This window comes from Taurulus bubalis, assembly GCF_910589615.1.
Source record: "Taurulus bubalis genome assembly, chromosome: 8".
Taxonomy (NCBI): Eukaryota; Metazoa; Chordata; class Actinopteri; order Perciformes; family Cottidae; genus Taurulus; species Taurulus bubalis.
Window position 1 is genome coordinate 23,594,498 of NC_136596.1, and position 27,778 is coordinate 23,622,275.

General features: G+C 42.1%; 1 protein-coding gene across 1 annotated transcript in view; it reads left to right on the top strand.

The window, feature by feature from the left end:
- smarca2 (SWI/SNF related BAF chromatin remodeling complex subunit ATPase 2) overlaps positions 1 to 27,778 on the top strand; it is a 42,859-nt gene that overhangs the window by 7,867 nt on the left and 7,214 nt on the right. The window contains exons 6-29 of the mRNA XM_079222736.1: positions 226 to 475; positions 1,910 to 2,036; positions 2,495 to 2,668; positions 2,959 to 3,132; positions 4,311 to 4,481; positions 7,331 to 7,381; positions 8,841 to 8,971; positions 9,659 to 9,716; positions 9,965 to 10,062; positions 10,554 to 10,707; positions 12,921 to 13,084; positions 14,263 to 14,329; positions 14,429 to 14,539; positions 16,330 to 16,572; positions 18,276 to 18,389; positions 19,869 to 19,973; positions 20,326 to 20,412; positions 20,716 to 20,762; positions 22,495 to 22,661; positions 24,739 to 24,902; positions 24,991 to 25,218; positions 25,527 to 25,604; positions 26,346 to 26,564; positions 27,209 to 27,432. Of these exons, the coding sequence (XP_079078862.1) occupies positions 226 to 475; positions 1,910 to 2,036; positions 2,495 to 2,668; positions 2,959 to 3,132; positions 4,311 to 4,481; positions 7,331 to 7,381; positions 8,841 to 8,971; positions 9,659 to 9,716; positions 9,965 to 10,062; positions 10,554 to 10,707; positions 12,921 to 13,084; positions 14,263 to 14,329; positions 14,429 to 14,539; positions 16,330 to 16,572; positions 18,276 to 18,389; positions 19,869 to 19,973; positions 20,326 to 20,412; positions 20,716 to 20,762; positions 22,495 to 22,661; positions 24,739 to 24,902; positions 24,991 to 25,218; positions 25,527 to 25,604; positions 26,346 to 26,564; positions 27,209 to 27,432 (3,406 nt within the window). The remainder of the gene's footprint in view (positions 1 to 225; positions 476 to 1,909; positions 2,037 to 2,494; positions 2,669 to 2,958; positions 3,133 to 4,310; positions 4,482 to 7,330; positions 7,382 to 8,840; positions 8,972 to 9,658; positions 9,717 to 9,964; positions 10,063 to 10,553; positions 10,708 to 12,920; positions 13,085 to 14,262; positions 14,330 to 14,428; positions 14,540 to 16,329; positions 16,573 to 18,275; positions 18,390 to 19,868; positions 19,974 to 20,325; positions 20,413 to 20,715; positions 20,763 to 22,494; positions 22,662 to 24,738; positions 24,903 to 24,990; positions 25,219 to 25,526; positions 25,605 to 26,345; positions 26,565 to 27,208; positions 27,433 to 27,778) is intronic.

Genomic DNA, 27,778 nt, shown 5'->3' on the forward strand with positions numbered 1-27,778 from the left:
TGTAACTAGTTATTTAAAAAATAAATTGTGAACCTTCCCACCTGTATTGGTGTGAAAACAGTTATTATGATAGGAAAGAAGGGAAAACAAGTCCATAATAACATGCGATAAGTCCATGAATCATTGGTGTCAAAATATGATTGTTTCGTGATTTTCATAATGTCTGTATCAACCTGCCCTCCTGTGAGTTGACCCGCTAACCGGCCAAGTCTTTTCGGTCTCCAGGTCCCGGGGGCGAGAATCAAGCCGGCACTCAGAAGCACCTCACCCCGGTCGCCAGCGGACGCCCGTCCCCCGCACCTCCCCAGGCCTCGGCGCTGCCCGTCGGGCCCATGGCGGGCGGTCCGGTGGCCCCGCAGCCGCCCGGGCAGCAGCCGTCCCCCATGCTCCAGATGCAGAAGCAGAACCGCGTCACGCCGATCCAGAAGCCGCAGGGCCTGGACCCAGTGGGGATCCTGCAGGAGAGAGAGTACAGGTATTTATCTAGATCGACCATTGAGACGGACACACTTCATTCACATAGAATTCGCGAACAGCTACTTTAAGTTACATATACGTCAATTCATTTAATCTTCCTCAGGTAATCTAGTTTTGTACATTTACAAAGTCAGCTGTTAATCCCTGGCCTATGTTTTGGCTGCTCCTCAACACAGTGAAGTGATTTTTAACAGCCTTTTGTTAAGCTTATAGCCCACAAAGGTCAAACGCATGTCTTGGTTGTATTAATCTCAAATTGTCAAAAAATTTCAGCTACTTTTTTTTTATGCTTATTAGCGAGCGACATTTCAACGATTTAAGATTTCCGTAAGACTGAAGCAGCCAACGGACAAATACTTTGGGGTTTTTAACTCTGTGTTGAAATAATTTAAAGTTAAAATCCGAAGTGATAGCGCGAACACAATGTTGCACATAGAGAAGTGCATATACAGATCGTATTTCTCATAGCGCACGTTCTACAACAGCGGTTGTTTAAATCAAGGTTCGAGGCCACATCTGCATTAAGGAATCCGGTATTTCTCTCCAACATGGAACTTTGTTTTCCATAAATCAGATAATCCACCGTCGAACCATGTAGCTGCTATATCCTTAATTGTGTTAATTCCGGCTTGAACTGTGACGGAAGTTTTGCAGAAGTGTTGTGACGCCTATCCAGAGTGAAGAACAAGTCTAAATGTGTTGGAGCCCCGTGTGGTCTCTCTGATTGACATCTGCTGCAGCATCAGCCCACAGGCTCACGGGTCTCAATGCGGCTCTGAGTCTTGTTTTCCCTTCATGCACCTTTTTTAAGCCCCTCGTGTCGCCGGTCTCTTCTTCACCCGTGACTAGCTGCGTTGGCCGAGAGACGTTCGGCGACCTCGCTGCCGCCCGCCCGCCCAATTAGGCCGACTGTGACACTGTTCATTGTTTATTGATGAACATCTGAGGCTCGCTGACAGTTGAGCGATCGACACAACAAAGTCGGCGCTAATTACATTTGATCCAGTTTTGCCCTTAGGCGTGTGAGAGGTGAGGATGAGCTACATGAGAGTACTACAAAGTACTACAATGTATGCACCGTTTAGCATCTCTGCATGGATTCTGCACTTTCTTGAAACCGCATTCGTTTTTTCAGGTGTACAGATATCTCCTCTACCTCTCAGCTGCAACCTCCTGAAGAGTCCTGTCCAGCTTTAAAAGAGCCAACGTGAACTGGTTGTCATACAAGGCAATAGCACTTCCAATAGTACTCAGTAAGGTTTTGTGTGGATCTTATATCAAGAGTATGATACTGGTTTCCTCCATTTATTTTGGTTTTAGACTGTCGATCTCAGAAAGCAGCCCTTGAGGGACATTGCGAGGTCTGTCCCGGCTTGTCCATTTGTCGCGCGGTTGTTACAGTTTGATTTACCGCCGTCGTAACGTTCCTCAGGCTGCAGGCTCGGATTGCACATCGAATCCAGGAACTGGAGAGTTTGCCGGGCTCGCTGTCCCCTGACCTGAGGACCAAAGCCACAGTGGAGCTCAAGGCGCTGCGTCTGCTCAACTTCCAGCGGCAGGTACAAGGCGCTGGTTTTGTTTCATGTTCTTTGTGTTGATTCAACACAGAATGACTCGCACTTAGACACATCGGCAATTTCCTCATTGACCCCTAACATTGAATCCAGACAGCAGGTTTTCTGCCCTTTGGTTAATTTAATCTAAAGGAAAAGGAGGAATTTCTGTTAAAAATGCTATTTAGTTGTTGAAAATAATAATACTATTAATCATAATACATTTTATTTAAGAAGTGCGTTTCAGGACACTCTACAAAGGAGATGAAATAGACATTTTTAAGAGCATACATCTCAAGAATAGACAATTACGTAATTTTATCAAGTAAAATGGATAGATGGCGTAAAAAAAATAATTACAAAATAACTTAAAGCACAGCATGTGAAATTGTAAATACAGTCGGCTCTAATTTTTTTTTTTTTATGAAGTTCAACTTTTGGCCCTAATCTGTGCGTGTCTCCAGCTCCGACAGGACGTGGTGGCGTGCATGAGGCGAGACACGACCCTGGAGACGGCCCTCAACTCGAAGGCGTACAGACGCAGCAAGCGGCAGACGCTGAGGGAGGCACGCATGACGGAGAAGCTGGAGAAGCAGCAGAAGCTGGAGCAGGAGAAGAAGCGCAGGCAGAAGCATCAGGTGAGCGGCGGTTTGCCAATATGATCATGTGAAGTCTCCAGGCAATTTATTTCTGACTCGAATGGGATGAACTCATTTGAATTTGTATGGTCAATGGTCAAAAAAAGGTTGTGGGCCATAGCTAATTAATATGTCAATTAATATGCCAATTATAACAATTTCTCACACATGTCTGGTCGGATTAAATATTTTAAGTGATGACATTTTGGACAGACGTTGTAATCTAATGTGCCACACTGTCCAAAATAAACATTTAGACCTCTAACAAGTTCTGTGGCTTTGCTTTCCAGGAATATCTCAACAGCATCCTGCAGCACGCTAAAGACTTCAAAGAGTACCACCGCTCGATGTCCGGTAAGATGCAGAAGCTCACGCGAGCCGTCGCCAACTGGCACACCAACACGGAGCGGGAGCAGAAGAAGGAGACGGAGAGAATCGAGAAGGAGAGGATGAGGAGGCTCATGGTACGGCGCCTGCAAAAGCCCACATTATGAAAATGTCACGCAGTCATAGAACGTACTTTGACAAACATTAGATGAGTCTGTTACACTTCCACGGTACGAAAGCATAAGAACGGACTGGCCAATCACTGTCACTGAATGTGGTTACTGTTCGTTAGTGAGCTGTCATTTCTGGCACCTATAGAAATCTTTCTAAATGTTGATATACAATCCAACGTTAATCTTTCTTGAATGCAACAATTCTTGTTAAACAGTCCCGGTTATTCTGAGAAAAAAGAAGAAATAATTTAAGCAAATGAGACTTTTAGGGCTGATGAAAAGTAGTACAACCCATTTGGACGGGAATTATTTTTCGTCTTCCAACTGATTTTTTTTAAAGTTGAATCTGTGACACTGATGATTTATTATACGCACCTAAATGGTACTAGTCTCACTTTTTTTTTCCTCCTCGTACCAACTCAGGACGTTGGCCGACATCTTTTTGTTCACTACATACACAGTAACTACAGTTAATATATTTGCAGCAATGCAACACACAATTAGTTTCATTGACGATGAAGCTGTCAATAATTTTTTTGAATTAATCGATTAGTTGTTTTATAGAAAATGGTGAAAAATATCAATCAGTGTTTCTCAAAATCCCAAGATGACGTCCTCAAATGTCTCGTTCCGTTCAAAGATATTCAGTTTACCGTCATGGAGGAGAATGGAGAAGAAAAACCAGAGTTTAGAATCAGAGAATCATTATTTGTCTCTCACTCAAACCGTTAAATCGATTAACCAGTTGGCGAATAATCGATTAATTGTTGCGGCTCTATTTCCGTTTTCTTGTAATGAGTTTTACCTGATAAAGAACGTTGCAAACTCAATGAGTGCAAAGGGGATAGGACTCTTTCCCAGTCGGAGCTAATGATCCGAGGCAGATGCCAACACGGCAGTAAGTACAGAGCGTTGCCAGTGACTAGGGAACGGTACTTAATGCTAACAAGTGTCTCGCTGATAATCAGTTTGTGCTCCAGCACCTGTCTGGTGTCTCGGATCGATGCATTGGCACACCGTAGAGCTGCTCCAATGTATTCTCGTGCAGACTTAACTGTCTTTGAATGAATATCATCAAGGCAGTTTGATAATATTTTGCACCATTAACTTCCTGTCAACCGTCCCCGCTCCCCACCACTCAGGCAGAGGACGAGGAAGGCTACCGGAAACTCATTGACCAGAAGAAAGACAAGCGTCTGGCCTACTTGCTGCAGCAGACGGACGAATACGTGGCCAACCTCACCACCCTGGTGTACGAACACAAGGCGGCACAGGCCGCCAAGGATAAGAAGAATAAGAAGAAGAAAAAGAAGGTAGGTCCCCACTTTCTGGCTTCTGTACCGCGCACGTTTTTAAATAGTTTTGATTTTACAGGAGCTCGACCCAAACAACAAGCAGTAAACGACTTTAGGGTCAAAACACAGTTCCCGTGCTCTTTCGCGTCTATCGTTACATAAAGCGAATCCAATCTTCACTCTGGAGCACCGACCACGATTTAACTGCGAGATGATTTATCGCCTGTAATCCCCCTCGTCTCACGGTTCGTTATTTTGTTTGTTTCAAGCGTCTTCTCGAGTGACATCGTGAGGTTTTTCGCCAAAGATCTCATTACCGCCTCGCGTTGAAAAAGCTTTAAAATGATCTCGACCTCCAGAGACGTTGGCGGGCTGAGGGTCCACGCTCCCTCCACACGTAATTTCACACCGTCTGTCGGGGAGGCGGAACCAATCGGTGAACTCGACCGGTGTCGTCTTTTGATTGGAACGAACACGTGCACACTCACGCCAGGGCCGAGATCCCTGACACGGATGTTAGCCGCTTAGAGCAGTGTTTTTCAACCTTTTTTGAGCCGCGGCTCATTTTCTACAATTAAAAAAAGTCCTGCGGCACACCAACAACCCAAAAAGTTACAAAATGTCACATTGTAGCATAATACAGCATATATGGTAGGTAATTATTAATGTCCCATTGTAACATAATACAGCATATTGTAGGTAATTATTGCACTAACTACTGGCATGGAAGAGTATTCAGTGTTTCAAGTAAACCAGATCACTTTGTTAAAAAAATGAAAATAAAGTTATGCAAAAAATAACTAATATTTAGTTACTACTAAATAGCGTATTGTGGAAAACAATAAGCTATTTTTTTGCAAAACAAAACAGAATGAGTGCAGATGTGTGAGCATCACGTTGTATCAGTATTAGTGGCTGCAGTGAGCTAATTTCCTCTCCAACTCTTTTATAAACGAGGTTGTAGATTTGATATGGACACTCTCAATTCATGCTCCATGTTGAGAGACACAACAGCAGAAAGCCGACTTCACGGAGATCTCATAAAGATCGGCTCGTGGCGAAATGACAAGAATCGGCGACTCGCGCATGCGCAAGCGTTACCTATTAACGGCGGACGGTGAACATTTAAAATCAGCATTTCCTCTTGCGCCCCACCTGCAATAAATACCTCCCCAGTTTGATAAATACTGACTTAAAGGAAATATGGTGTTCATTTATTTCAATGACAACCACAAAGTGTGCAGGCTCTGTTACTGCTATGTGTTTTTCGGGCTTTTGAAGGATTTTTCCAGAGTCTCTCGATATGCAAAGTCAGAAACGTCATTTATGGAGCTCCAGGCTGCAGGCTGTTGGATGTTTGTCTTGACCTGCAAACACATGAACTGTTGGGCTTTAAAAGTGAGAGCTCATAGCTTAAAATAGTGAACGCTGCAGTAGCAAATCCCATTCTGAAAAGCACGCTTGCTGCTCTCTCGCTCTCTGTGTGCTGTGTGACACAGAGCAGAGAAGAGTTGTAGACGCGACCCAGAAATGACAAGCTGTGTGTGGATAAGATCAATAACATACGGCCATTTAGTCTGTTTAATAGCAGAACAAGGTGTAGACCTGTTCTATATTACTCTGCCAGCCACTATATTGCAGCTCAGATGCTCAACAATGGAAAATCATTTGCGGCAACTAAATAATGTTTTTTTGGACCAATTAAGTGAAATTGGACATTTTCCTACTGCACACCTGACGATCTCTCACGGCACACTGGTGTGCCGCGGCACACTGGTTGACAATCACTGGCTTAGAGGCTCTTTGTGCCACCCATAGACTGTATGTGTGAGATGAGGACTGTGGAATAAAAAAAAAAAACTACCACACACGCCCTGTGATGATCCTGATGGAGAGCTTCTCCTCGCGCTTTAATGCAGGAAACTATGCCGCTATTGAGAAATTACATAATGCTGGTGTTCCGTATACTTTACACACACTCACTCACTCACTCACTCACTCACTCACTCACTCACTCACTCTCTCTGTTCTTATAGAACAGGGGTGTCAAACTCATTTTCACCCCGGGCCACAAACTGTAAAATTGTATACATTGAACTACTACCTAACATATTGTTAAATAACTGTCTTTGTATTTGACTATTGTTTATTCAAGTGTAAAAACATTGTACATGCATTTATATAAATGTAAAAATATATGTAAGCAAATTTCTCTGTTATTATAACATAAATCCATTTAATTTAGGGTTAAGAAACCCACATTACTCTATTAAGGATCAAACAAATAAGAACATGCATGTGGTCTGGGGCAGTGGTTCAACTGGTCTGGCTGCAGGACCCACCAGCACCCTGAATGACCCGCCGAGATCCAAATCGAGGAACATTTTCAACTTCTCAATTTGATTTAATGAAAAGATGGTGCAGTTTGAACCTGAGAAAGTACAGATTATCACAGTATGCCAACACCAAAAAAAACTAGTTAGAAATATTCCCTTTTACACTCAATTTAAAAACCCCAAAGTGCATCTTATGGACACAAAGAAATACAACACCTTTTTTAACAGACTCGCAGTGCTTTCATGCACAAACATTAAAAAGTCAGGAATGAAGCAAACTATCACAAATAGTTGAGGAGTGTGAATAGACGGCAATCCGCTCCAAAAAAATTCCCTTCAAGATAAAAGCGCCACTGAAAACGGGTCCACGATGGTGATCATGCCTTTCAAGCCGTCGCGCCTCGCGGGCCACATAAAATGACGTGGCGGGCCGGATTCGGCCCACGGGCCTTGAGTTTGACACCAGTGTTATAGAATACCAACTTTTGTGATGAAAAGGCAGCTGAATGGGTTCATGTGTTTGATGTCTAGAAGGTGGATGGAGATGGAGAAGGCACGAGCGCCATTGGACCTGATGGAGAGGTGAGGAGCTTTACGTTGTCATTTTCTTTCCTTTTTTTGTTGTTGTCATTTGTTCCCTCATTTTGGTCTTTTCACATTGTTTGATTGGTTCTAAAGCACTTACGAGCAACATTGTTATCATATGATATAGTACAAAAAAAAAAATATATATATATCTATATCAATCACCGGAATCTGGGCGGGGCGGGGAACCATAAATTGCGTCACCTCTACGGTTTAAAAAAAAAAAAAAGAGCATTTTTATCCTGATTTGAATTTGAACTTTTTTCACAGTTATTTACAACTGGTTTCTGCTGCAGTTATTGCAGGTTTGAAGGGTGTTTAATATTCCTAGCTGTTTTACAGATTGAATCTAGGCTTTATTAATATTGTCCTTTTGTTTATCAGAATTGTTTCATTGCCAAGTAAGTTGAACATGCAAGGAATTTGACTGAAAGGTGCATAACAATAAACATATAATAGAACAATACAAACAATAAACATGCAATAATAGATAATTATTTGAGGATATTTAACTATGAAGAGAATGTTGTAGTTCATGCTCTGCCACGTGAACCCAAACCTGCACTTGCTCTGGCAGAGAGACAGATCCCAAAGTGACGATCCAGTCGGAGGCAGATTCTACCCTGAAGGGTGCTACAAGCAAAGCACCTCTTTGAAAATAAATAATGCACCAAGCAGAGAATTTAAAGTTTGAAGTGTCTGCTCGTCCTCGCAGTTTTCCTCGGCTCCTAATTGTATTCTCCCTCCTTTGTGTCAGAAGTGTGACATGCGTGGGCCTTGATGGCCAATTTTGGAAGAAACATTCACTAATGTTGTTTACCTCTTAAGAGGGCTGTTGATGTCTGAATTGCTGGATTCTAATGAAGATGATTGGTTTGGCCCTTTTAAAAAAAACAATCAGTGAAGCAAGAACAGAACTGATCAAGCTCATGTTGAGCTGAATTGGAATACAGACAGAAATACAGGCCATTGTCCAGATAATTTAGTTGTATTGTCATATTGATGCCACAGTCAGCCGAGGTCAGCTTCATATCCACCAGGGTTCGGCAATGAAGTCTATTTTGCCGGTCTGACATTGTTAACGGTGACTCGGATTGAGAAAACAACAACAACATCTACTGTAAATTCATAGTAGTGAACGGATTTAAGAATTTGTTTCCTATAACAATTTAGTTCCTTATTGTCGGCAGGGGAAACGACAACCAGCAAACCTTCATTCAATTAGATGGTCGATCTGATCGCTACAATTCACATCAATTTAAGTCTACAGGCCTTTTTATTGTTAAAAACAGCAACAATGAGCCGCTACTGCTGTAAGAATTCATTTATGCTGCGGTTTAAACAAATTATCCCACAACCGGAGAGAAAATGTAAAGCTTTTTGTTATTTAAAAATAAAAACATTAACATTCGTCTTAAGTGGTCCAACATGTTTCTCCTCTTTGTTGGCCGTGCAGCCCATGGACGACAGCAGCCAGACCAGTGAGCTGCCCGTCAAAGTGATTCAGACGGAGACCGGGAAAGTCTTGCAGGGGACGGAAGCTCCCAAATCCAGCCAGCTGGAGGCCTGGCTGGAGATGAACCCCGGGTGAGGACGACGCACATCACGGCATCGAACCGTCGCCCACCTCGAAACCAAATACTGTGGTTGCTGTTTGCACCTAACAGCCAGACCAGAAGCTCCTTTACATTTTACTTCTATTTTTTTTTTTATTGATCCTTGACTAAGTCCCGCCCCTTGAACACAGACTGGCCAATCATAGCGTAGCATTTCCTAACTTACATTAGCACACCATTAATCGATTTGCCAAGTGACGTGGTGGTTCACCTGTGATCTGTAGACTTTAGCTTCTAGCTTTGTCTTTTTAAACGTTTTATCAGTTTGACATCCTGGATATAGATATATATTTGTTTGTTCTCAAACGTATTGTCGAGCCTTCTGCATGCTTCTCTCTGAAGCCGCTTTGTTTTCTTCCCCCCCAGATATTAGATCATATTTATTCAGAGAGTGTAGGTAATGACAGTGTGGTCTCCATGGTAACGCAGCTCTGGCAGTTTGGCGCAGTAGCACCTGGGAAGGGTCAGTTAGGTTTTCAGTTAAACTGTGATCTTTAAAAAGGTTAGAATCATAAAGTGTGATTTGAGGATTCGGCATCCTAAATAAAGCGGAATGCCCTTTAGTGGGGCCGCCGCTGGTTGGAGGTGTACATTATTTTTACATGACGGAGAAGAATTATAGTAACTGGACTTCCTGTTTTCCTCCTTTACAAACCAGGTATGAAGTCGCCCCGCGGTCGGACAGCGAGGAGAGCGGCTCCGAGTACGAGGACGAGGTCAGTGACTTTGTCATTAATGAACTGAGATCATGCTCTCTCTCCTGCACTTCTTCAGATCATGCAAACTGGGAATCTAAAGCGCAACCCCGAACACACAGCCAGTGAACACACACATCAGAGTCCAGCAGGGGGCTGTAGCTGTATGCACTTTGGTGCTGCAGCGCTACGTCTCTGCTTGTTTTCAAACTGTTGTTTTTACATCAAGTGAGCTCTCAGTCATGTGTTATCAACTGTTGCCCTCTAAGGAGGACGAGGAGGGGGCCAAGGCAGACCCAGAGGACGAGAAGATAATCGATCCCAATGGAGTGGAAGTGTTCGTGGCGGCTGCCAATCACATTATCGAGTAACGTATTTTATGTTTTTACCTCTCACTGTCTCAGATTTACTTGGAAGAGCATCTTTTCTTATTGTCCAGGAATAGAAATATAGTTTTAAGGTCCAATTCTTAGCTTATTGGAAGTTCAGTTTTCTTTTCAAAAGTATTTCCTTTTCAAAAGATATTTGAAATGTTAGAAGTCCAAAAAACATGTTTTTGACCTTGAAACAAAATACAAGAATCTCCTTTGGCTTTTCCAAGCGGGAGCCCCACGTCTAAGTGACCCGCTCAAAGTTTTTCGACACCGAGATTAAAAGGAAAATAGAATAAAACATGAATAAATAAAGCTTCGTTCGACTTTGTACTCCTAGCGGCTGAACTCCAGCTGAGCCCCCGGCGTCAGACCCAACTAAGCCTCGAAAGCGATCAATCAACTCCAGAAAGAGCTGTCTGTTCAGTCGGGGTGAGAGTGGATTTAAAATGTTCCCTCTTCTTCTTTTTACGTCGCACACATTCAGGTCGGCCAAGCAGAAGCAGGACGTGGACGACGAGTACATCGTTCCCACCGGACAGGCCACCCAGGCGTCGTACTACGGGGCGGCCCACGCCGTCATCGAGAGGGTGGAGAAGCAGTCGACTCTGCTGGTCAACGGCACACTCAAACATTACCAGGTATATATATATGTGTGTGTGTATATATATATATATATATATATATATATACACACACACACACACACTCCCTCAGTTTATAGACTTTTGTAACAGCCTTTTTTATCTTTTTTTTATTGCTCACTTTACAACAGCGGTTGTTGTTGTTTTTATTATTATTGTTTTTTTTACCCACAATGTGTTTAGTTTCAGATTGAAGTTTTTTTTCTATTTCTGCCAAAACACTTTTTTACTTATTATTTCACTCCACATAAAAATAAAAAAAGGTTGGAGCCTTGTCGTCTCAAATCGACGAGGTTCATTTTATTTGTCGTTTTACAGCACAGGGTTGCACAATAGAAGAATAGAAGTTAATTGTGGCCCCTTCACGCTACTCATATAATAATATAAGCTAAACAGTTAGCAGAGGTTGATTTGCGTGGTGCGTTCAAGCTCCACGCTGTAAAAAAAGGCCTATGGGCGAAGGTAAATTATGACTATCATGATGGGTTCAATTGTAATCTTGTAAAATAAAATGTTTTGGGGTGAGAAACTTGAATAAATACAGTTGTGTGAAAATAGCCATTGCAGAGGCGATTAAGAACTGTTTACCTATGCGTGGTTTAGATCTGAGTCGCATTCAAAAACAACCTTCTGCTCGTAGCGACGCTCCCACATTGTTTTCCAGCGTGACGCTTTAATCTCAGGTTGGGGCGATAATTCAGTATGATAATTTATCGTCCGTCAATGGAAGCGCATCGTGATGAGATCATGCGTTGAGATATCGTGATGCGAAACCACGTCGTCTAGATCGATTACAACAAGCTCGCACTGGAGAAAAAATTCTTCCGAATATCTGATTATTTTGCAGAATAGTTAAATTAAAAAAAGTTAAATTAAATGAGCAAATCCTCCAGTACTATTCTTTTTTTTTTTTTTTTTCAAGTATTTAATTCACAGAGCGCTTATTTCATATAGACTAATTTATTTATCGAACGCTACACCATGATGGATATCGGAGATATTTGGAGAAGATTTTGTCCGTATCGCCCGGCCCTCCTTTAAACCCGGCTCGACTGTAGCGAGCGGTCATGGCAGTGAGCGATGGGGTGTTGCAGGAGATACGGAGCTGGTAATTGGATGCTGCTTCTTTTCTTTTTCAGTCCGCTCGCAGTCTTGGCACTGCTCAGATTTATGGTGTGCTCGGCTTTAAATGAGATATTGTGGCGGCTCCTTTGAGGGAGACTGCAGCGACGTGAGCTGTACAATAATTGGATCAATTGTTTGCTGTGCCAACAGCGATCTCTGCAACAAACCTGAATTCATTTACAGAAGCTTTGCATTTATGTTGAACAATTTTCACCTGTTCCTCGTTAATTTTTACCCTCGCCAAGCCTTATTTCTGTGCAATTTACTCCGTAGTCGGGCATTTCGTTAACTAACGTGCAGTTGGTAATTGGGCGGCGTTCTTTCCCTTTCGTCCACACCGCTTTGCTGATTGTTCTCTGCAGGCGGAAACACAGTTGATGTTTTTGCCACCGCACTTGAATCCCTTTGGGATATAAAATGTCAAAGAGATCAAAGTACGTTTTCAAATCTCACTGTGTGAAAAGCATTAAATCAACTCCTTTTGGATACAGCGGGAGCAGAGGTCTTTCAGAGTGGGAGGCGAGCAGATACACCTCCGTGAATGGAAGTGAGAACACACTATATTAGTAATCAAAAGAAGATGCCTGAGAATCGGCCAAACGAGTGTGATTTGGTTACAGATACAGTAGTTTCAGGGGATTTTAAAGTCTTTCCACTTTCCCAGAGTCTTAAACTTATAATTAATTCAGGACAGACCTTTTTTGGTTTATTCTGAAGTTAAGCCAAACAGCATTGTTAGGTTTTCTTGCCCCAATTGTTGAGTGTTTATGGGATTCAAATAACATAATTATGATCTCATCATCGGTTTCTACAATTGCAAGTCGACTGGCAGAAGAAAAACATTTAAAAAATCCCCTTATTGATCATCTTCTAGGAGAGCGGTAACGATTACTTGATTAATCAAGTAGTTGACCGACTGATTAAAAAAAAACTAAATGTTTTCATCATTTATAATGTGATTTTTCAAAATAAAAAAAGGCCAAATACTCTTCGGCTTTTTTTAAATTGTGCCGCAGGAGAAGCAAAGTGACTTTTAAAGCAAGCTCATGTTTCAGGCGTGCCTCTCGCTCCCTGTGTTCTTTTAGGTCCAGGGGCTGGAGTGGATGGTGTCCTTGTACAACAACAATCTGAACGGCATCCTGGCTGATGAAATGGGCCTCGGCAAAACCATCCAAACCATCGCCCTCATCACCTACCTGATGGAGCGCAAGAGGATCAACGGGCCCTTCCTCATCATTGTGCCTCTCTCGTCAGTACTCTCAACCATCCCTCTCATCCCGCGGTGTTACGAAGCCCACGAAATATATCCAGCGAGTGGGCGGATGCACGCCTATCGGTTTAAATTTACAAGATAGGGCCGTCATGGAAAACAGGGGATTCAGGAGAGTCAGCTCAAATGATACTCAAGAGTCAGGTGTGAACACTCGTCTGCCTGCGGCGAGTGATGAGTCAGAGTTGCTCTCTCTCAAACAGCAGATTGAACGTTGCTTCCTAAACTCTTTTAGTGCTGAAAGTGCCAAAAGACACATTATACATGTACTCTACACTACAAACAACCCATGATGCAACATTTTGTACGAGGCTTTGTTCCACTAGAACAAAATCAAAATTAATATCGGATGCTGCGAAAGAAAATCTCGTCTTCTACAAACACAATCTACCAGATGAAATAAGCTGCAAAAAAAAAAAATTATTAAATTGTTCCTTATTAAATTCAATTAATATCCTTCCATGTGATTATTCTCCATCTTTTTGGGTGTTTTACAGAGGTGAGATAAACGTATTGGCAGCTTTTTAAATGCGCTGGTTTACGCCTCGCTATTTTCCCACCGTCAACTTCTCTAAACACAAACGTCTCCAGCCGCCTTGTCCAGGTGAACAACCCAATTTCACCTCATTAGTGTTTCTTTCTCGTGGTGGTTTACATCTGCAGGCGTTAAAGGATTAGAGTGAGCAATGGGTGTTTTTTCTTCATCCCTACCGAGGAGGTGCACTTCCTTCTGGTAGCCAAACTGAGCTCAGCAGAGGCTCACATCTCAATGTCAAACGTTCTCCTCGGCATGCAGAGCGAGCTAATGTGGAAGCTTTAAACTCCTCATGTGTGTTGAGAAAAGTTTGGTTAATGAGTCGCAGAGAGATTGCTGTGCCCGGTGTGGGGTGGACTCATTAATGTGGGATCGCCACTTGATTTTTTTCTATAAAAACTAAGTAATGAAATGAATAACAGGCACAGTCTGTCAAACATTTTTTACAGCGAGATTGATGGTAAAATGCAGCAAACCGGGACTGAGTTAAAGTTGAAATTCTGGCTTTATGGCTTTGTAACTGTTTTTTTTTCAGAAGTTGTGACTTAGCTCGGAGTGTGTCTTGCGCTAAATTCAGACCCCTTTCTTATTCTATTGTTATTTCGGCTCGTGTTTCTTCTAGGACTTTGTCTAACTGGGTCTATGAAATTGACAAGTGGGCCCCCTCTGTGGTCCAAATAGCGTACAAGGTAAGGATCTTGCTTTGTGTCATTTTTCCCGCTGATTGCTACTGACTGACTGACTGACTGACTCTCTTTCTTCTCTCCTTGCGTCTCCGCCGGCGGCAGGGCACCCCCGTGCTGCGCCGTGGGCTCGTGCCTCAACTCCGCAGCGGGAAGTTCAACGTCTTGCTGACCACATATGAATACATCATCAAGGACAAGCAAATCCTGGCCAAGGTGAAGCAGATCAAAACTTTGTCGTCTTTGTAAAATACACTCTTGCACGCATATATATATATATACGTATATATATATATATATATATATATATATATATATATACGTATATATATATATATATATATATATATATATATATATATATATATATATATATATATATATATATATATATATATATATATATATATATATGTGTATATATATATATATATATATATGTATATGTATATATGTATAATGGATATGGATATATGTATATATGTTTTGGCAGAAATAGAAAAAACTTCAATCTGAAACTAAACACATTGTGGGTAAAAAACAATAATAATAAAAACAACAACAACCGCTGTTGTAAAGTGAGCAATAAAAAAAAGATAAAAAAGGCTGTTACAAAAGTCTATAAACTGAGGGAGTGTGTGTGTGTATGTATGTGTATATATATATATATATATATATATATATATATATATATATATATATATATATATATATATATATATATATATATATATAAGCTTCGTAGCTCTTTGTGTGAGAGTCCCTACGGCAGCATTACAGCGCTACGATCAGCTGAAGTTGATTAATAGTTTAAGAGACCCTCACAGGCAAACCGGTGAAACTTCACAAAGAGTGAGCTTGGGCTGTAGCTCAGCGGTCGTCCTGCAACCACAAGGTAGCCGGCTCGATCCCCAGTCTCCCCATAGTTGGCATGTTGAAGTGTCCCTGATCAAGACACTGAACCCTCAGTTGCTCCCCGGGCGCCTCACTAGGGGCAGACCACTGCTCCTTAAAATACCAAGGAGAATGCAGAGAATACATTTTCCCATTGTGGGACTAATTAGGGATTATTATTCCACTCTTGTTTGAGATGCGATTGATTTTATCGACGTTCCGGGGTGAAGCTGTGCACGGTGCACAGCAGTAGTCGATCCTGCTCGTGATAAAAGGAACGCACAAGCTTTCGCAGCATCTAGAAGAATAGGAAGAAGTCTGATGTCTGCTCACCGTTTGATGTTCGCCGGCTTCCTCGCGTGTGACTGCAAAGTTAAATCAGCCGCAACGAGAGCATCCGTTTTTCTTTTTCTTTTTTTCTTCTCATTCTGTCAAAGGTTTTTGATCATCCACACATCAGTTTCATATCTAATTTGGGACCAGCGTGGCGTTTCCGTTGCTGTTTTCTGAAAAAAAATCTTAAGAGGTGTGCAACTATAAGTTTAATGTCTAATTAAGACGTTGAGCTTAATAATAGTGCTGCGAAGTGTTTAGTTGTATACGGTCACGGCTGCAGACTACTTTTAACAACTGTGTGTGTGGGTGTGGGTGTGTGTGTATGTGTGTGTGTGTGTGTGGGTGTGGGTGTGATGGTCTCTAGTGTTTTTTGTTTTGTATTTCAAGGTGTCGGTACGTCTCTGTACACGATGCAGTACTAAATGTAGCAACATTTTCTTGTGATAAGCAGCCGGAACACATCCGAATAAGCGTAGCGTTCTCTAGTTCATGAAGATGTACGTGCTGATTTTTTTTTTTGTTTGCATCTCTAAAAACTTGCCGCTCAAACAACGATTATCGGTGCATGAAATGAGAGGGGGAATACATTTCTCCTCTGACTGCGGTACCATGTGCCCTGAGGGTGCTCAAGAGTAGGAAAGTCAAACTTTTTCTTCTTCGCAGTCACTCCCCAGCTCCTTTTGCGATCAAAACAACATTTTGAGTGCAAACGCGGGCATGTTTTTGTCTTTCTTTCGTCGAGTGGAAACGCAATAAGTCTCCTTCCAACCGTGCAGATCCGTTGGAAGTACATGATCGTGGACGAGGGCCACCGCATGAAGAACCACCACTGCAAGCTGACCCAGGTGCTGAACACCCACTACGTGGCTCCCCGCCGCCTCCTCCTCACCGGCACGCCGCTGCAGAACAAGCTGCCCGAGCTGTGGGCGCTGCTCAACTTCCTGCTGCCGACCATCTTCAAGAGCTGCAGCACCTTCGAGCAGTGGTTCAACGCCCCGTTCGCCATGACGGGAGAGAGGGTACGTGCGACGATTCAACCAATGCTTGTATCTCCTGCGGTTGTTTAATTGTGTGTTTTTACAAGAAAAAAACTCAAACTCAGTTAGAAATCTAAAAAAAATAATCAACATTTTTCTTTCCATAAGAAGCCTGCAGCTGTTAAAAAAAATATGTCTTCTGGCCCTCTGGGAACTCCCAGAGAGAGAACGTGAAGTATAAATGTAAAACTTTTTGAGAGGAGTTGATTTAGCTAAACGTGGATATCGTGTACATCTTGTGAAAACTGATGACAGGTTTCTTCAGACGCCCATGACTCCTCCACAGTACACATCTCCACTGAAAAGGAAGCAAGCGTGTCATAAAGTTTCGTCTAAAGTTTGAGAGTTTCAAGGCACAAGGGAGGTTTATTACGTAAACACGATTAACACTCCGGAAACGTTCTGGATGAATATCATTCTAATTTCCCACAGCGAAGGTCGGATACAAAATTAGCATCCTGACTAGCGATTAGGAGGTTCTGCAATGTGTAAAAGTGAGTTCTGATAGCGTTTGTCCTCTTTGCTCCGGTCACAGTAGGTTGTTCTTTCCATCTTCAAATGGCACCCTGCCCGAGGCTGAGGAAACCTGGGAACCCAAATTGCTTAAAAATGAAATGCCCTCCCCGCACCCCACCATTATGGTTATGGTTGTTTTTCTACAGCCATAACCCTCCATCACCTCGTACACTTAAAACCTGCCGGTTTCAGGGCCGACTCTAACAGGCAGGTTACTCTGCAAGGAAAGTACAAATAATAAGCAAATATTTATTCATGGCTTATTTTTAAGTGGAGAAACTTTGTAAGGCAGAGCGGAGTTATTGAAACTTTATAAAAGTTTTTCTCCTTTGTTGTATCTATAACTTCTAATGTGGCCACTGGATTCAGATTAGAGGTAAAGTTTTCTATATATCTATCACAAAACACATGGCGTGTATCCTTCAGATTCCAGAAAATCCCCCCTGAACCCGGCCTAACAGATATGATTTCATTGTCTACATCGACTCGCACTGGGTATCTGCGGCCAATTTATTATTGTATAATTCAGGAAATAGAAGTTGTAATTTTACGTCCATATTTGTGTATGATGGAGGAGGCACGATGCAAACCCAGTTAATCTGCTTTAACTCAAACTCTTACAAACTCTCACAAAAGCTGTATTTTCTTCACAAATATTTAAATTGTCTGATGTTTGTGTCCACGCTGGCCGTCTATTTCGTACGTCGTCTGTGATTTGAAGATCACCATCAAGAATTTAGTTTTATTGGGCGAAAAAAAAGGAGAAGTCTCCCGCAATTAATCAACTAGTCGGCTCCTTTTTCTTTTTGGGAGGAGTGGATGGTTACTAGTGCAGCAGTCGTGAATAAACGGGGGAGAAACTTTCCCTCTGTTCTTCTTATTGCTGCCAGTGGAGAAATTCTCCACAGGGTACTTTTTTTAATTTGACAATGAGGACCACAACAAAAGCCCAGAACCCCTCCAACAAAAACATCCTCTCCCTGGGAAGCAAGAGGATTCAGACTCAGTCACACGAACTGTTCCTGTGTAACATATCCCGTCTGTGTGTGTTGTGTTGGTATCGGCTCATACTGCAGTTTTTAGGGACACATGGGCCGCTGTAGTGCTGCTGACCAGGACCACAACACTTTGTGACGCATTATTCTCGTACGCTCTCTTGACTCCTTCAGGTCGACCTAAATGAGGAGGAGACCATCCTGATTATCCGGCGTTTGCACAAGGTGCTCCGCCCCTTCCTGCTGCGCAGACTGAAGAAGGAGGTGGAGTCTCAGCTGCCAGAAAAGGTGAGATTTCTCCCTTGATTTTGATTGGCTGCGTCACACCACACGACAGCGCCACACTGTTTGACTTATCCATTTTTTAATTAAAGTAGTATATTCCACGTAAATATTGGCAATTATAAAAAGGTTATTATTAAAACAGAGCACTTTTTTTTTTAAGTCGAGGCTTAAGGGCCGTGCTAAAACTAATTCCCCTCGTATAATTAATGACTTCTGCAGAGGGAGTTTTCACAGAAGCAGATGTCTAATCTCTTAGTCACTTGCAACCTTTTTTATTCTTATTTTGGGGCTGTCCACGCTCCTACATTAAACCTGGGTGGCAAAGTCTTTGACACCCTTGAAATTAACCGTACTTTTCTGCTTCTTCAATTATTAGAGGCTGTAGCCTCTTAACCGCTGCTACTTGAAGCCTGAAAAATAATGGGCATATTTGTTTTCTCATAAGCATCCAATATTCTCTGTGGCGCTGGTATAAATTGATTTAACGAGGCAGCGAATTGCCTGCAATAAAAAACTTTTATGGTAAGTGGGTCTTCCCATCACCGTGATACAGAGCCGGTCATCATCTGAACTGAAGGGATGAGATGAGAATGGATGAGTTCACTGTAGCCATCGAGGATTCACAGAAGCATCAGAAGAGGCTCTGAGAAAGGATCTTTGATTAATGAGTGCCTGCTACCCTCTCGTATCTCTACGAGTCTCTTAAAACAAAAAGATATTTTGTTTTTAAGTTTTAAAGGTCCCACATTGTGGAAAATGAGATTTACATGTCTTTGTTTTTATTATAAAGCAGGTCTAGGTGCAATATAAATACTGTGACAATCTCAAAACCCTTAATCCATGGATAAAATGCACACAGACCGGAAAATGCTGACCAATCAGAGCGGACCGAGCTTTTTTTATTTCGCCAGGGGAGCTTACAGAGACGGGCGCTAAAACAGCGTTTCAGACAGAGGGTGAAAAAAAGATATATTCAGAAAAACAGCGTGAGGGGAAATAATAAAAACGTTCTAGAAGAAACCCAAAAATACAAGTTTGAACCAGAAAGTGACTTTGACGTTTAATGAGTAATTATGTTTGAATTAGAAAATAATAATAAACGGACACAAAATAACAGACTGGGCAGGAGCTGAAGCTGTTGAGGTTTATCTTCTTAAACCATGACATGAATTATGAATGGAAGCTGAAAGCTGAAGCCATTATGATAGCATTTCCAAGTGTAAAACATTTCTTTGTATGGTGTACTCGCATCTCTTGTGATGGATGTATTTTGAATATAACGCTCAGCTTGTAGACCTTTAACATACGCAAATTACTTAAATATCACGGACAGCCGACGCTACGAAGCTCCACAATCGAACGTTCTTTACTTTCGTCCAATTCGAACTGTTATTCTATTTTAAATCATGGTGTCAAGAACGAAGCTCTAACACCTCACCCTCCTCTTTCACTGATGCATCGTCTTCATTGTCATTCCCACAGGTGGAGTATGTCGTAAAATGTGAAATGTCTGCCATACAGAAGGTTCTGTACCGCCACATGCAGAGAGGCATCCTCCTCACCGACGGCTCGGAGAAAGACAAGAAGGTAAGCGCAACGAGGCCCTCGGCGCCTCGCTGTACTATTGTAGTATATATTTTCTACAGCGCTTTGTATTGTCAGTGTGTGACATGAGGTGCCGAGCTGTCGAGGCGCAGTGGCAGTTTCCTCACCTGTGTGCCTCCATCAACACGGAAGCGTGCGCTCACCAAAGAGCAACCTTCGAGCAAAAACGTAACCACCGTGAACGGAACACGCCAACGCACATTCGTTGTAATCTGGGAAAGAAATGCCACACGGCAACATGACTCAATAACACACGTTTAATCTGGTTGTTGGTAAATAATCGCAAACATGAAGACAAGTGTCGTCGTTTTGATCTGGCTTTTCATGTCTGCAGGGCAAAGGAGGATCGAAGACCCTGATGAACACCATCATGCAGCTGAAGAAGATCTGCAACCACCCGTACATGTTCCACCACATTGAGGTGAGTGCCGCTAACTTAAACAAATATTTCCTCTTGTGCACGTCTGTGTCGTTCCCCGACTGTAATCATCAGTTAATTAAATCAAAAACGGCAGGGAAATAGGGGGGTTATTTATTTATATAATTGAATCCAAATCTATTTTGTGTGTGCCACATTGTTTGTGTCGTCCTGCACGAGAAAACGTTTAGTAAACTATTCATTTAATAATGAAGTGATTATCAGCCTACCTTTACGTCAGAGGGCCTGACAGGACAGACGCGTTTAAATGAAGCGTTTGAAACCAGTAAATGTTCTCTGTTGCAGGAATCTTTTGCTGAGCACTTGGGTTTTACAAACGGCGTCATCAGTGGGTAAGTTTGACCAAAAAAAACAAAAAACACCGCCATCACAAACCTCATTTTAGTGTCTTTTTATCTCCCAATGCTCTGAAGCGTTGGAAGGGACAGAATCCTTCCTTCGAAGATGTATTATGTGTCTGATCTCCTCTATTTAGCATTCATGAGCACCATAAAACATCTAATAATTAGTTCATAAAACACTAGCAACGTACATTTGTAAGTGTTTATTATTGCACAGTAATTTCCAACAATTATTACTTCCCTTATGAAGACATATTTTATATTATTGCAATGTTTTAGTATATTATCTCTTTATAAACCAGCCTTCACGAAAAGGTTCCCACAGAAGGAGTTAGTTGCTGATGAATACATTAATCAACACAAATACTTGTCACCTTCACACTACGCTTACATTTCACCTTAAGTAGTGTTGTCTGTGCACTTTATTTGAATTTTATATTCTACTGTAGAATAATATATTTAATTGTATTATTCCTCCCATTATTGCACTTTGTTTATCATTATTGTTAAATGTCATGCACCTCCCGCCAGGACAAATTCCTGGCAATAAATGGTCAATCTATTTACAACTTCACTATAGTGTGTGTTATTAATACATGTTTAAATGCTAAATAAAAAGGGGTTAGATCGGGTGAGCACGGCCTTAAAGAACCTTTTAGATTGTGGCATAAATAAGAGCCAACTTTTGACAGAAGAAGTTGCGGCTTCATTTATGTTTTCTCTTTTCTATTTAGTTCTGAATGTCTTCGAGACGAGAGTGTTTGTAGGGAAGCAGCCTGTTCATGTGTTTATGAACACAGTCACGAACAAACAGATTGATATTTATTTCCAATGTTGTGCGCAGCCTCATTGTCAAGTTTTATTTTTTTCTTCTCTCTCCCACTTTGTGTAAAGCTTGTTGAAGCAGTACAGTAATGTAATGCCCAGTACGAGAACACGTTGAAGTTCAATTGTGAAAAGTCAGTGTGTCGAATGATTAATAAATCACTGCAATTCTTACTGGTTTAAGATGTCACCACACACACACATATATATGTGTAGTGAAATGAACAAGCCATCTCAGCCCCACAGCACTCGTTACTGGACTCTTAAGTGTGTGTGCGTGTGTGTGTGTGTGTGTGTGTGTTTGTGTGTGCATGTGCTCACACACAATGTTTGTCTGGATTTGTGAAGAACTCTTTTGTTAATATTGAAAGATCTTACTGAAATGTGTTACAAGAGAAACGATTTAGAAAACCTGATGGAAGAATGTGCACGTTATTCATGTTGCGCTTTTCAGCAGCAAGGCCAATTTAAGTGCTTTGCCCAAAACATCCAAAATCCTCGAAACAAAGTGCGAGCGGAACACACCACAAAAGGACGTTCCAATTTAATTAAATGAGGTCATTAAAGAGCCAAAATGATAGAGAATTAAAACAAGCTCAAATGGGATAAGATGGGGATAAAATACAAGAGCAAAACTAAAGTGCAGCGGAAGATCATTATTTGATTTAATCAAAGGCAGCGGCACACAAAGGAGCTATTCAGATTGTTACTTGAACGGAAGAAGAAATACTCTGTCACAAGTTGAAGTCCTGCAACTAAGTACTACTGTCGCTTAAAAATATACTTAAAGTACGAGCTGGCTTGCTGATGTAAAGTACTGCAGACTCAGAGACTTTGATGATCAATATCTAGGTGTTGGTGATCGTCTAACGTCTTCTGCTTCATGACCCCCACCCAGACTCGATCTGTACCGAGCCTCGGGGAAGTTTGAGCTCCTGGATCGCATCCTGCCGAAGCTGCACGCCACCAACCACCGAGTTCTGCTGTTCTGTCAGATGACCACGCTCATGACCATCATGGAGGACTACTTCAGCTACCGCAACTTTCAATATCTACGTCTTGACGGTAAGCTCGCGCCTTTTGTCGTTGTTTTAAAAAACCTGTCGTCCAATCTGCAGGTGGTCGCTACCTTTTGGAAACCAACCTATTTTTAGGCTCTTTCCTCGAAAATTGCAAACTAAAAAGGGTGTATCTCTGCAACCACTAGGGCTATTTGAATAATTGTGGTTATAATAAAAGGTACACATGTGGGCTTTTGTTCAGATGTGTAAATATGAGTCTATATGTTGCTGGTTAAGAGTAAATGAAGATGACACACAGAAAAAAAGGAAAAGGTTTCAGGTCCGCCTAGGAAAAAAATCACTTTCAGGATGATTATTTCTTTGAAATGATGCAGCTGTAAGGTCCAACTCTAACCCAAATCATAGCACAATATGTGAACATTCTCTCTGCAAAGGTTGACTTTGATAAAGTGAAGCAGAACAAAGTTAGAGAGGGTTTAGTACGGAGAAAATTCAGGCGAGGAAAATTTGCATTGGGGCACATTTGTGCACATCTGTGACATTTGAATGTTTTCATGTACCAAACCATATATTTCACTTGTATATGACTTATTATTCGAATACAGCAGTTTTGGGGCTTTCTTTTTCATAAAACAAGTTATAATTTAAAGTTTTATATAACAATAGCTCAGTCTGCCCCCCTAGGCGGGGATTGGATTTTAAAAGGATAATAAAGCGGAAAGAGATCAATTCAACCGCTCTGAAGTCGATGTTGACTGTCAAAAAAGTTCGCGTTCGCGTGTCGATAATCATAATATATCTTGCTTTGGAGCAGAGGAAAAGGTAAACAGGACACGGTGCCGTCTTGAAACTAGAGATTGAGACATAAGCTCATGTTTACAATGTTCACTGAGGGAATAAATCAAGAGAGAAGCAGAGTCATTTTCTATAGACTTCGATACAACCAGACTTCTTTTTGCAACTGACCCAGTGATGCCAACTCTTTCCCTGTGGCGACACTGGCAGCCCGCCCTGTCAGGTCTCCCTCCAAAGAACATAAACAACGAACATGGCTATTGTAAGTACTTGGTGGTGAGCAATGAGTGCACGGTAAGAATATGTGCAGGGAGGTAGAAAAGTGTAAAAGAGAATTTCAACAAAAATAGCCAAAATGTTTTTGAAGAAGATGTAACCTGTCCTACTTTTTTAAGCCAAGTGGTCTTGTGCCAAAGACATGTGTCCTGAACGCTGCTGGTCCAGCCTCACACCACCTTGCAGCAACTCACAGTTGAGTGTGTAATGTGTATTTTGGGCAGTGAATTCAGGATTTTGAAGTTTATTGAAATGCCGACAGGGAAAATGTAAATTATTCAACGTGAAGGTGAAATGTTTCAATCACCTCCCCCACATGATTATTATCCACTCACAACTAATAACAGTCTCGTCTCAGCTGTGGACTGTGAACCTCCTACATTTGCATAATGTAAAGTCCCAGTGAAATGAAAAATACAGTTTCCCAGTTGTAATCCTGTGTCCCTGTGTTAATCCCCATCGCATCCCTGTCGTTTTCTTCTGTAAAAAGAATTTGGCTGTTTGATGACTCATGCTGCGCTCCATTGGGATGTAGTTAGCAGACAGAGCAATGTAACAGAGGCAGGAAGAGATGTGTGTTTGGCTCTCGGTGGGCCAAAACTTTCAATAGAAACTTTCCACCGGCTACGTGTTGCTGCGATAGACCGTATATATCGTGACGTCCCCCGTTGATTTGTGGACATCCGTTATGAAGCCTCAATTTCGCCGTCGCCATCTTGGATTATGGCCGTCGCCATGTCAGCGTTTTATTCCGCAACCAATGATCAGAAGTTACATATTTGAGTGACGTGAGTCGCTGTATACGTCTCTTGTATCGACCTGTCAATCACAGTAATCCCCGCCCCAAAGCATCCCCTGCTTTATGGTCTCTTTGACCATGATTTACTAAATGAACATCATGCTGTATTGAAGAAGACTTGAAACTAGAGATTGAGACATAAATGAAATACGCTGAAGACATTTCGACTTTCCAATTAGCCTTCCATCTGAAGTACGAGAAGAAGGTTTTTTTTTAGTTTTTTTTTACAAGTTGACTTAATTTGTTTCAGGAACCACCAAGGCTGACGACCGAGCACTGCTGCTGAAGAAGTTTAATGAGCCGGGATCGAAGGACTTCATCTTCCTGCTCAGCACCAGAGCCGGTGGCCTCGGCCTCAACCTGCAGGTCGCAGACACCGTCGTCATCTTTGACAGCGACTGGAACCCGCACCAGGTACATCCACCGGTTTATGTTATAACCTGTACCCTTTAACTCTTCTTTTGACAACTGACGCGATCCCTCTCTATTTTGCCGACTCCAGGACCTGCAGGCTCAGGACCGGGCTCACCGCATCGGTCAGCAGAACGAGGTGCGCGTGCTCCGTCTCTGCACCGTCAACAGCGTGGAGGAGAAAATCTTGGCGGCTGCCAAATACAAGCTCAACGTGGACCAGAAGGTCATCCAGGCGGGCATGTTCGACCAGAAGTCTTCGAGCCACGAGCGCCAAGCCTTCCTCCAGGCCATTTTGGAGACCGAGGAGCAGAATGAGGTGCGGCGCGAATCTGTGCTTGATCAGATATGTCTATATAAAAAAATATGAGGCATTAAATGGATTTTTTTTTTCTCTCCTGAAGTTCAATTATGCATGCTGCTTTTGATTGAGTTACTGCAGAGACAGCTCTTTAGATACGATCAGCGAGACTTCACTTATAATATTGCATGTTTTTCTCTGCAATCTCAGCTTTTTAATTGGTATTTGATGAAATCAGTATGCCGTCCTTGAGCGATTTGGTTTTGAGCTGTTTTGCTGAAACTGTAAAAATCAGTTTTTTTTTTAATGTTTTGATGTAACTCCAGGAAGAAGATGAGATACCCGATGACGAAACCCTCAACCAGATGATAGCGCGCAATGAAGATGAATTTGAGCTCTTCATGGTAAGAAAAGCACATTTTTAGTTTTTTTAGTCTAATCCACATTTATATTTTGCAGAGTGAAACTTTGTAATGACCGGTCTTTAAGAGGAGAAGCTGACAGCTGGTTCTCCTACATCCACACCCCCCAAAATAAGTACATGTTGTCTATCACTTCGAGACCATTAGTCGGGTTAAATATCCTTATTTGTTCAGGAACGTTCAGATTCAGCAGGAACTGTTCCCCAGAGGCTTCTCCTTGCATCGTAAATGACTTAATTGCCATTAATACAGGGGTCACACTGACAATGTCACCCACAGTGAACGCAGGTTTACAGGAAACACAAAACCTGGCAGTTGTTCTGCCTCTTGTTGAGACCACAAGTCTGCTGAACGCCAGCTGAAGTTAAAAATTAAAAAAAAAACGAAAACAGACGGACATCTTTTGTGCTTTCATCCAGCACGTATTTAAAATCAACATTCAAAAAGCAGTTTGCTCTCCACACACAGTCGAGGCATAGACTTTAACAACGGCGGTCTAGCAGTAATCTAACGGCATCAGCACAAACAACAATTTGTATTTATTTTGTCATTGTTTTTGTCAGGGCCATTAAATATGACAACAAACTTTCAAAGCTTAATTGGAAAACCTCAACAGAAGCTTGGAATGTAAAAAAATAAAGATATCCGTCCAGCAGTAATTTAGAGATGAGATAATGTGACATAATCCATCTGCTGACCGAATGTGTTCTTTCTCCTCCGCAGCGTATGGACATGGACCGACGGCGGGAGGACGCCAGGAACCCAAAGCGAAAGCCTCGTCTCATGGAGGACGACGAGTTGCCTTCTTGGATCATCAGAGACGAAGCGGAGGTGGAGCGGCTCACGTACGAGGAGGAGGAGGAGAAGATGTTCGGCCGAGGGTCGCGCTGTCGTCGGGACGTGGACTACAGTGACGCAATGACTGAAAAACAGTGGTTGCGGGTAAAGTCTATATATGAATGCCATATACACACTCAGACATACATATACATATATATGACATTTCATTTTTCTAAATATGAAATATGAGTTCCCTACCTTGTCTGTGGCTCTCAGTCTGAATCCCATTTGTTGCTACCGAAGAGGTAAATGTTTAACAAAAATAAATCTCAAATACATAGTATTTATTTTGTTAAAGGCTCAATAACTCCGTGAACAGCTGTTCTTCAACAGTTTTTTTAGCAATGGGACATTTGCTTGCCTGTAATAGTATATCATTTATTAATTTAGATATGCAATGTAACTAAAGCTGTCAAATCAATATTAATATTTGCCTCCAATGGGTATTGGAGTAGTATAAAGTAGTTTAAATTGAAAATACTCAAGTGTTACGGTTATTGCAGTAACCAGTTACATTTAATGTAAACGGGTGAGTGGCACACGGTCCCTCACACCAAACACACAGTGACAGTCTCCCCTAGAGAGACTTCTCAGGCGGATACATTTCATTAACTGTGGCTCAGGCGTTGTGGCACAAACAACTGGAGGTCAAAGAGGCTCGGCTGCAGAAATGCTATGAAGCCCGTCTACAAAGGCTCGACGCGATGGAGCACTAACTCCGTCTTAACCCTCTTTTTCGACTGCAGGCCGTTGAGGATGGGAACCTGGAAGAGATGGAGGAGGAGATCCGGCTGAAAAAGCGCAAACGCAAGAGACGTCCGGACAAAGAACCTTCGAGCAGAGACGACGGGGGCTCCAAGGCCAAGAAGAAGCGTGGGCGCCCACCGGCTGACAAACACTCCCCCAACCCGCCCAAACTCACCAAGCAGATGAACACCATCATCGACACGGTCATCAACTACAGAGACGGGTGAGCACATTTATCTACAAAGCAGAACGGAACGGATGGGTTTGCTGTGATTCAGAGATGTGTAGAGACTGGTGGACTAAAATATGAAGTGAAGAGGAGTCGCAACCCCTTCAGGCCGGAGGAAGGTGTGTGGACGAGCTGCAACTCGCATGTAAACTTGCAGATAGCACTAAAATATATGTAAAAGATAAATACAAAAATTCAAGCACTTTTGCAAAAAAAAGTGCTCAAATGTTAAAATAAAGAGGAAAAAAACTCATTGAAGCCCAGTTTTAACAGACGTCTCTGGGTGGTGTTGTTATCAGACACTTTGACGACAAACGGAGACCTTTTAATTAAAAGAAAT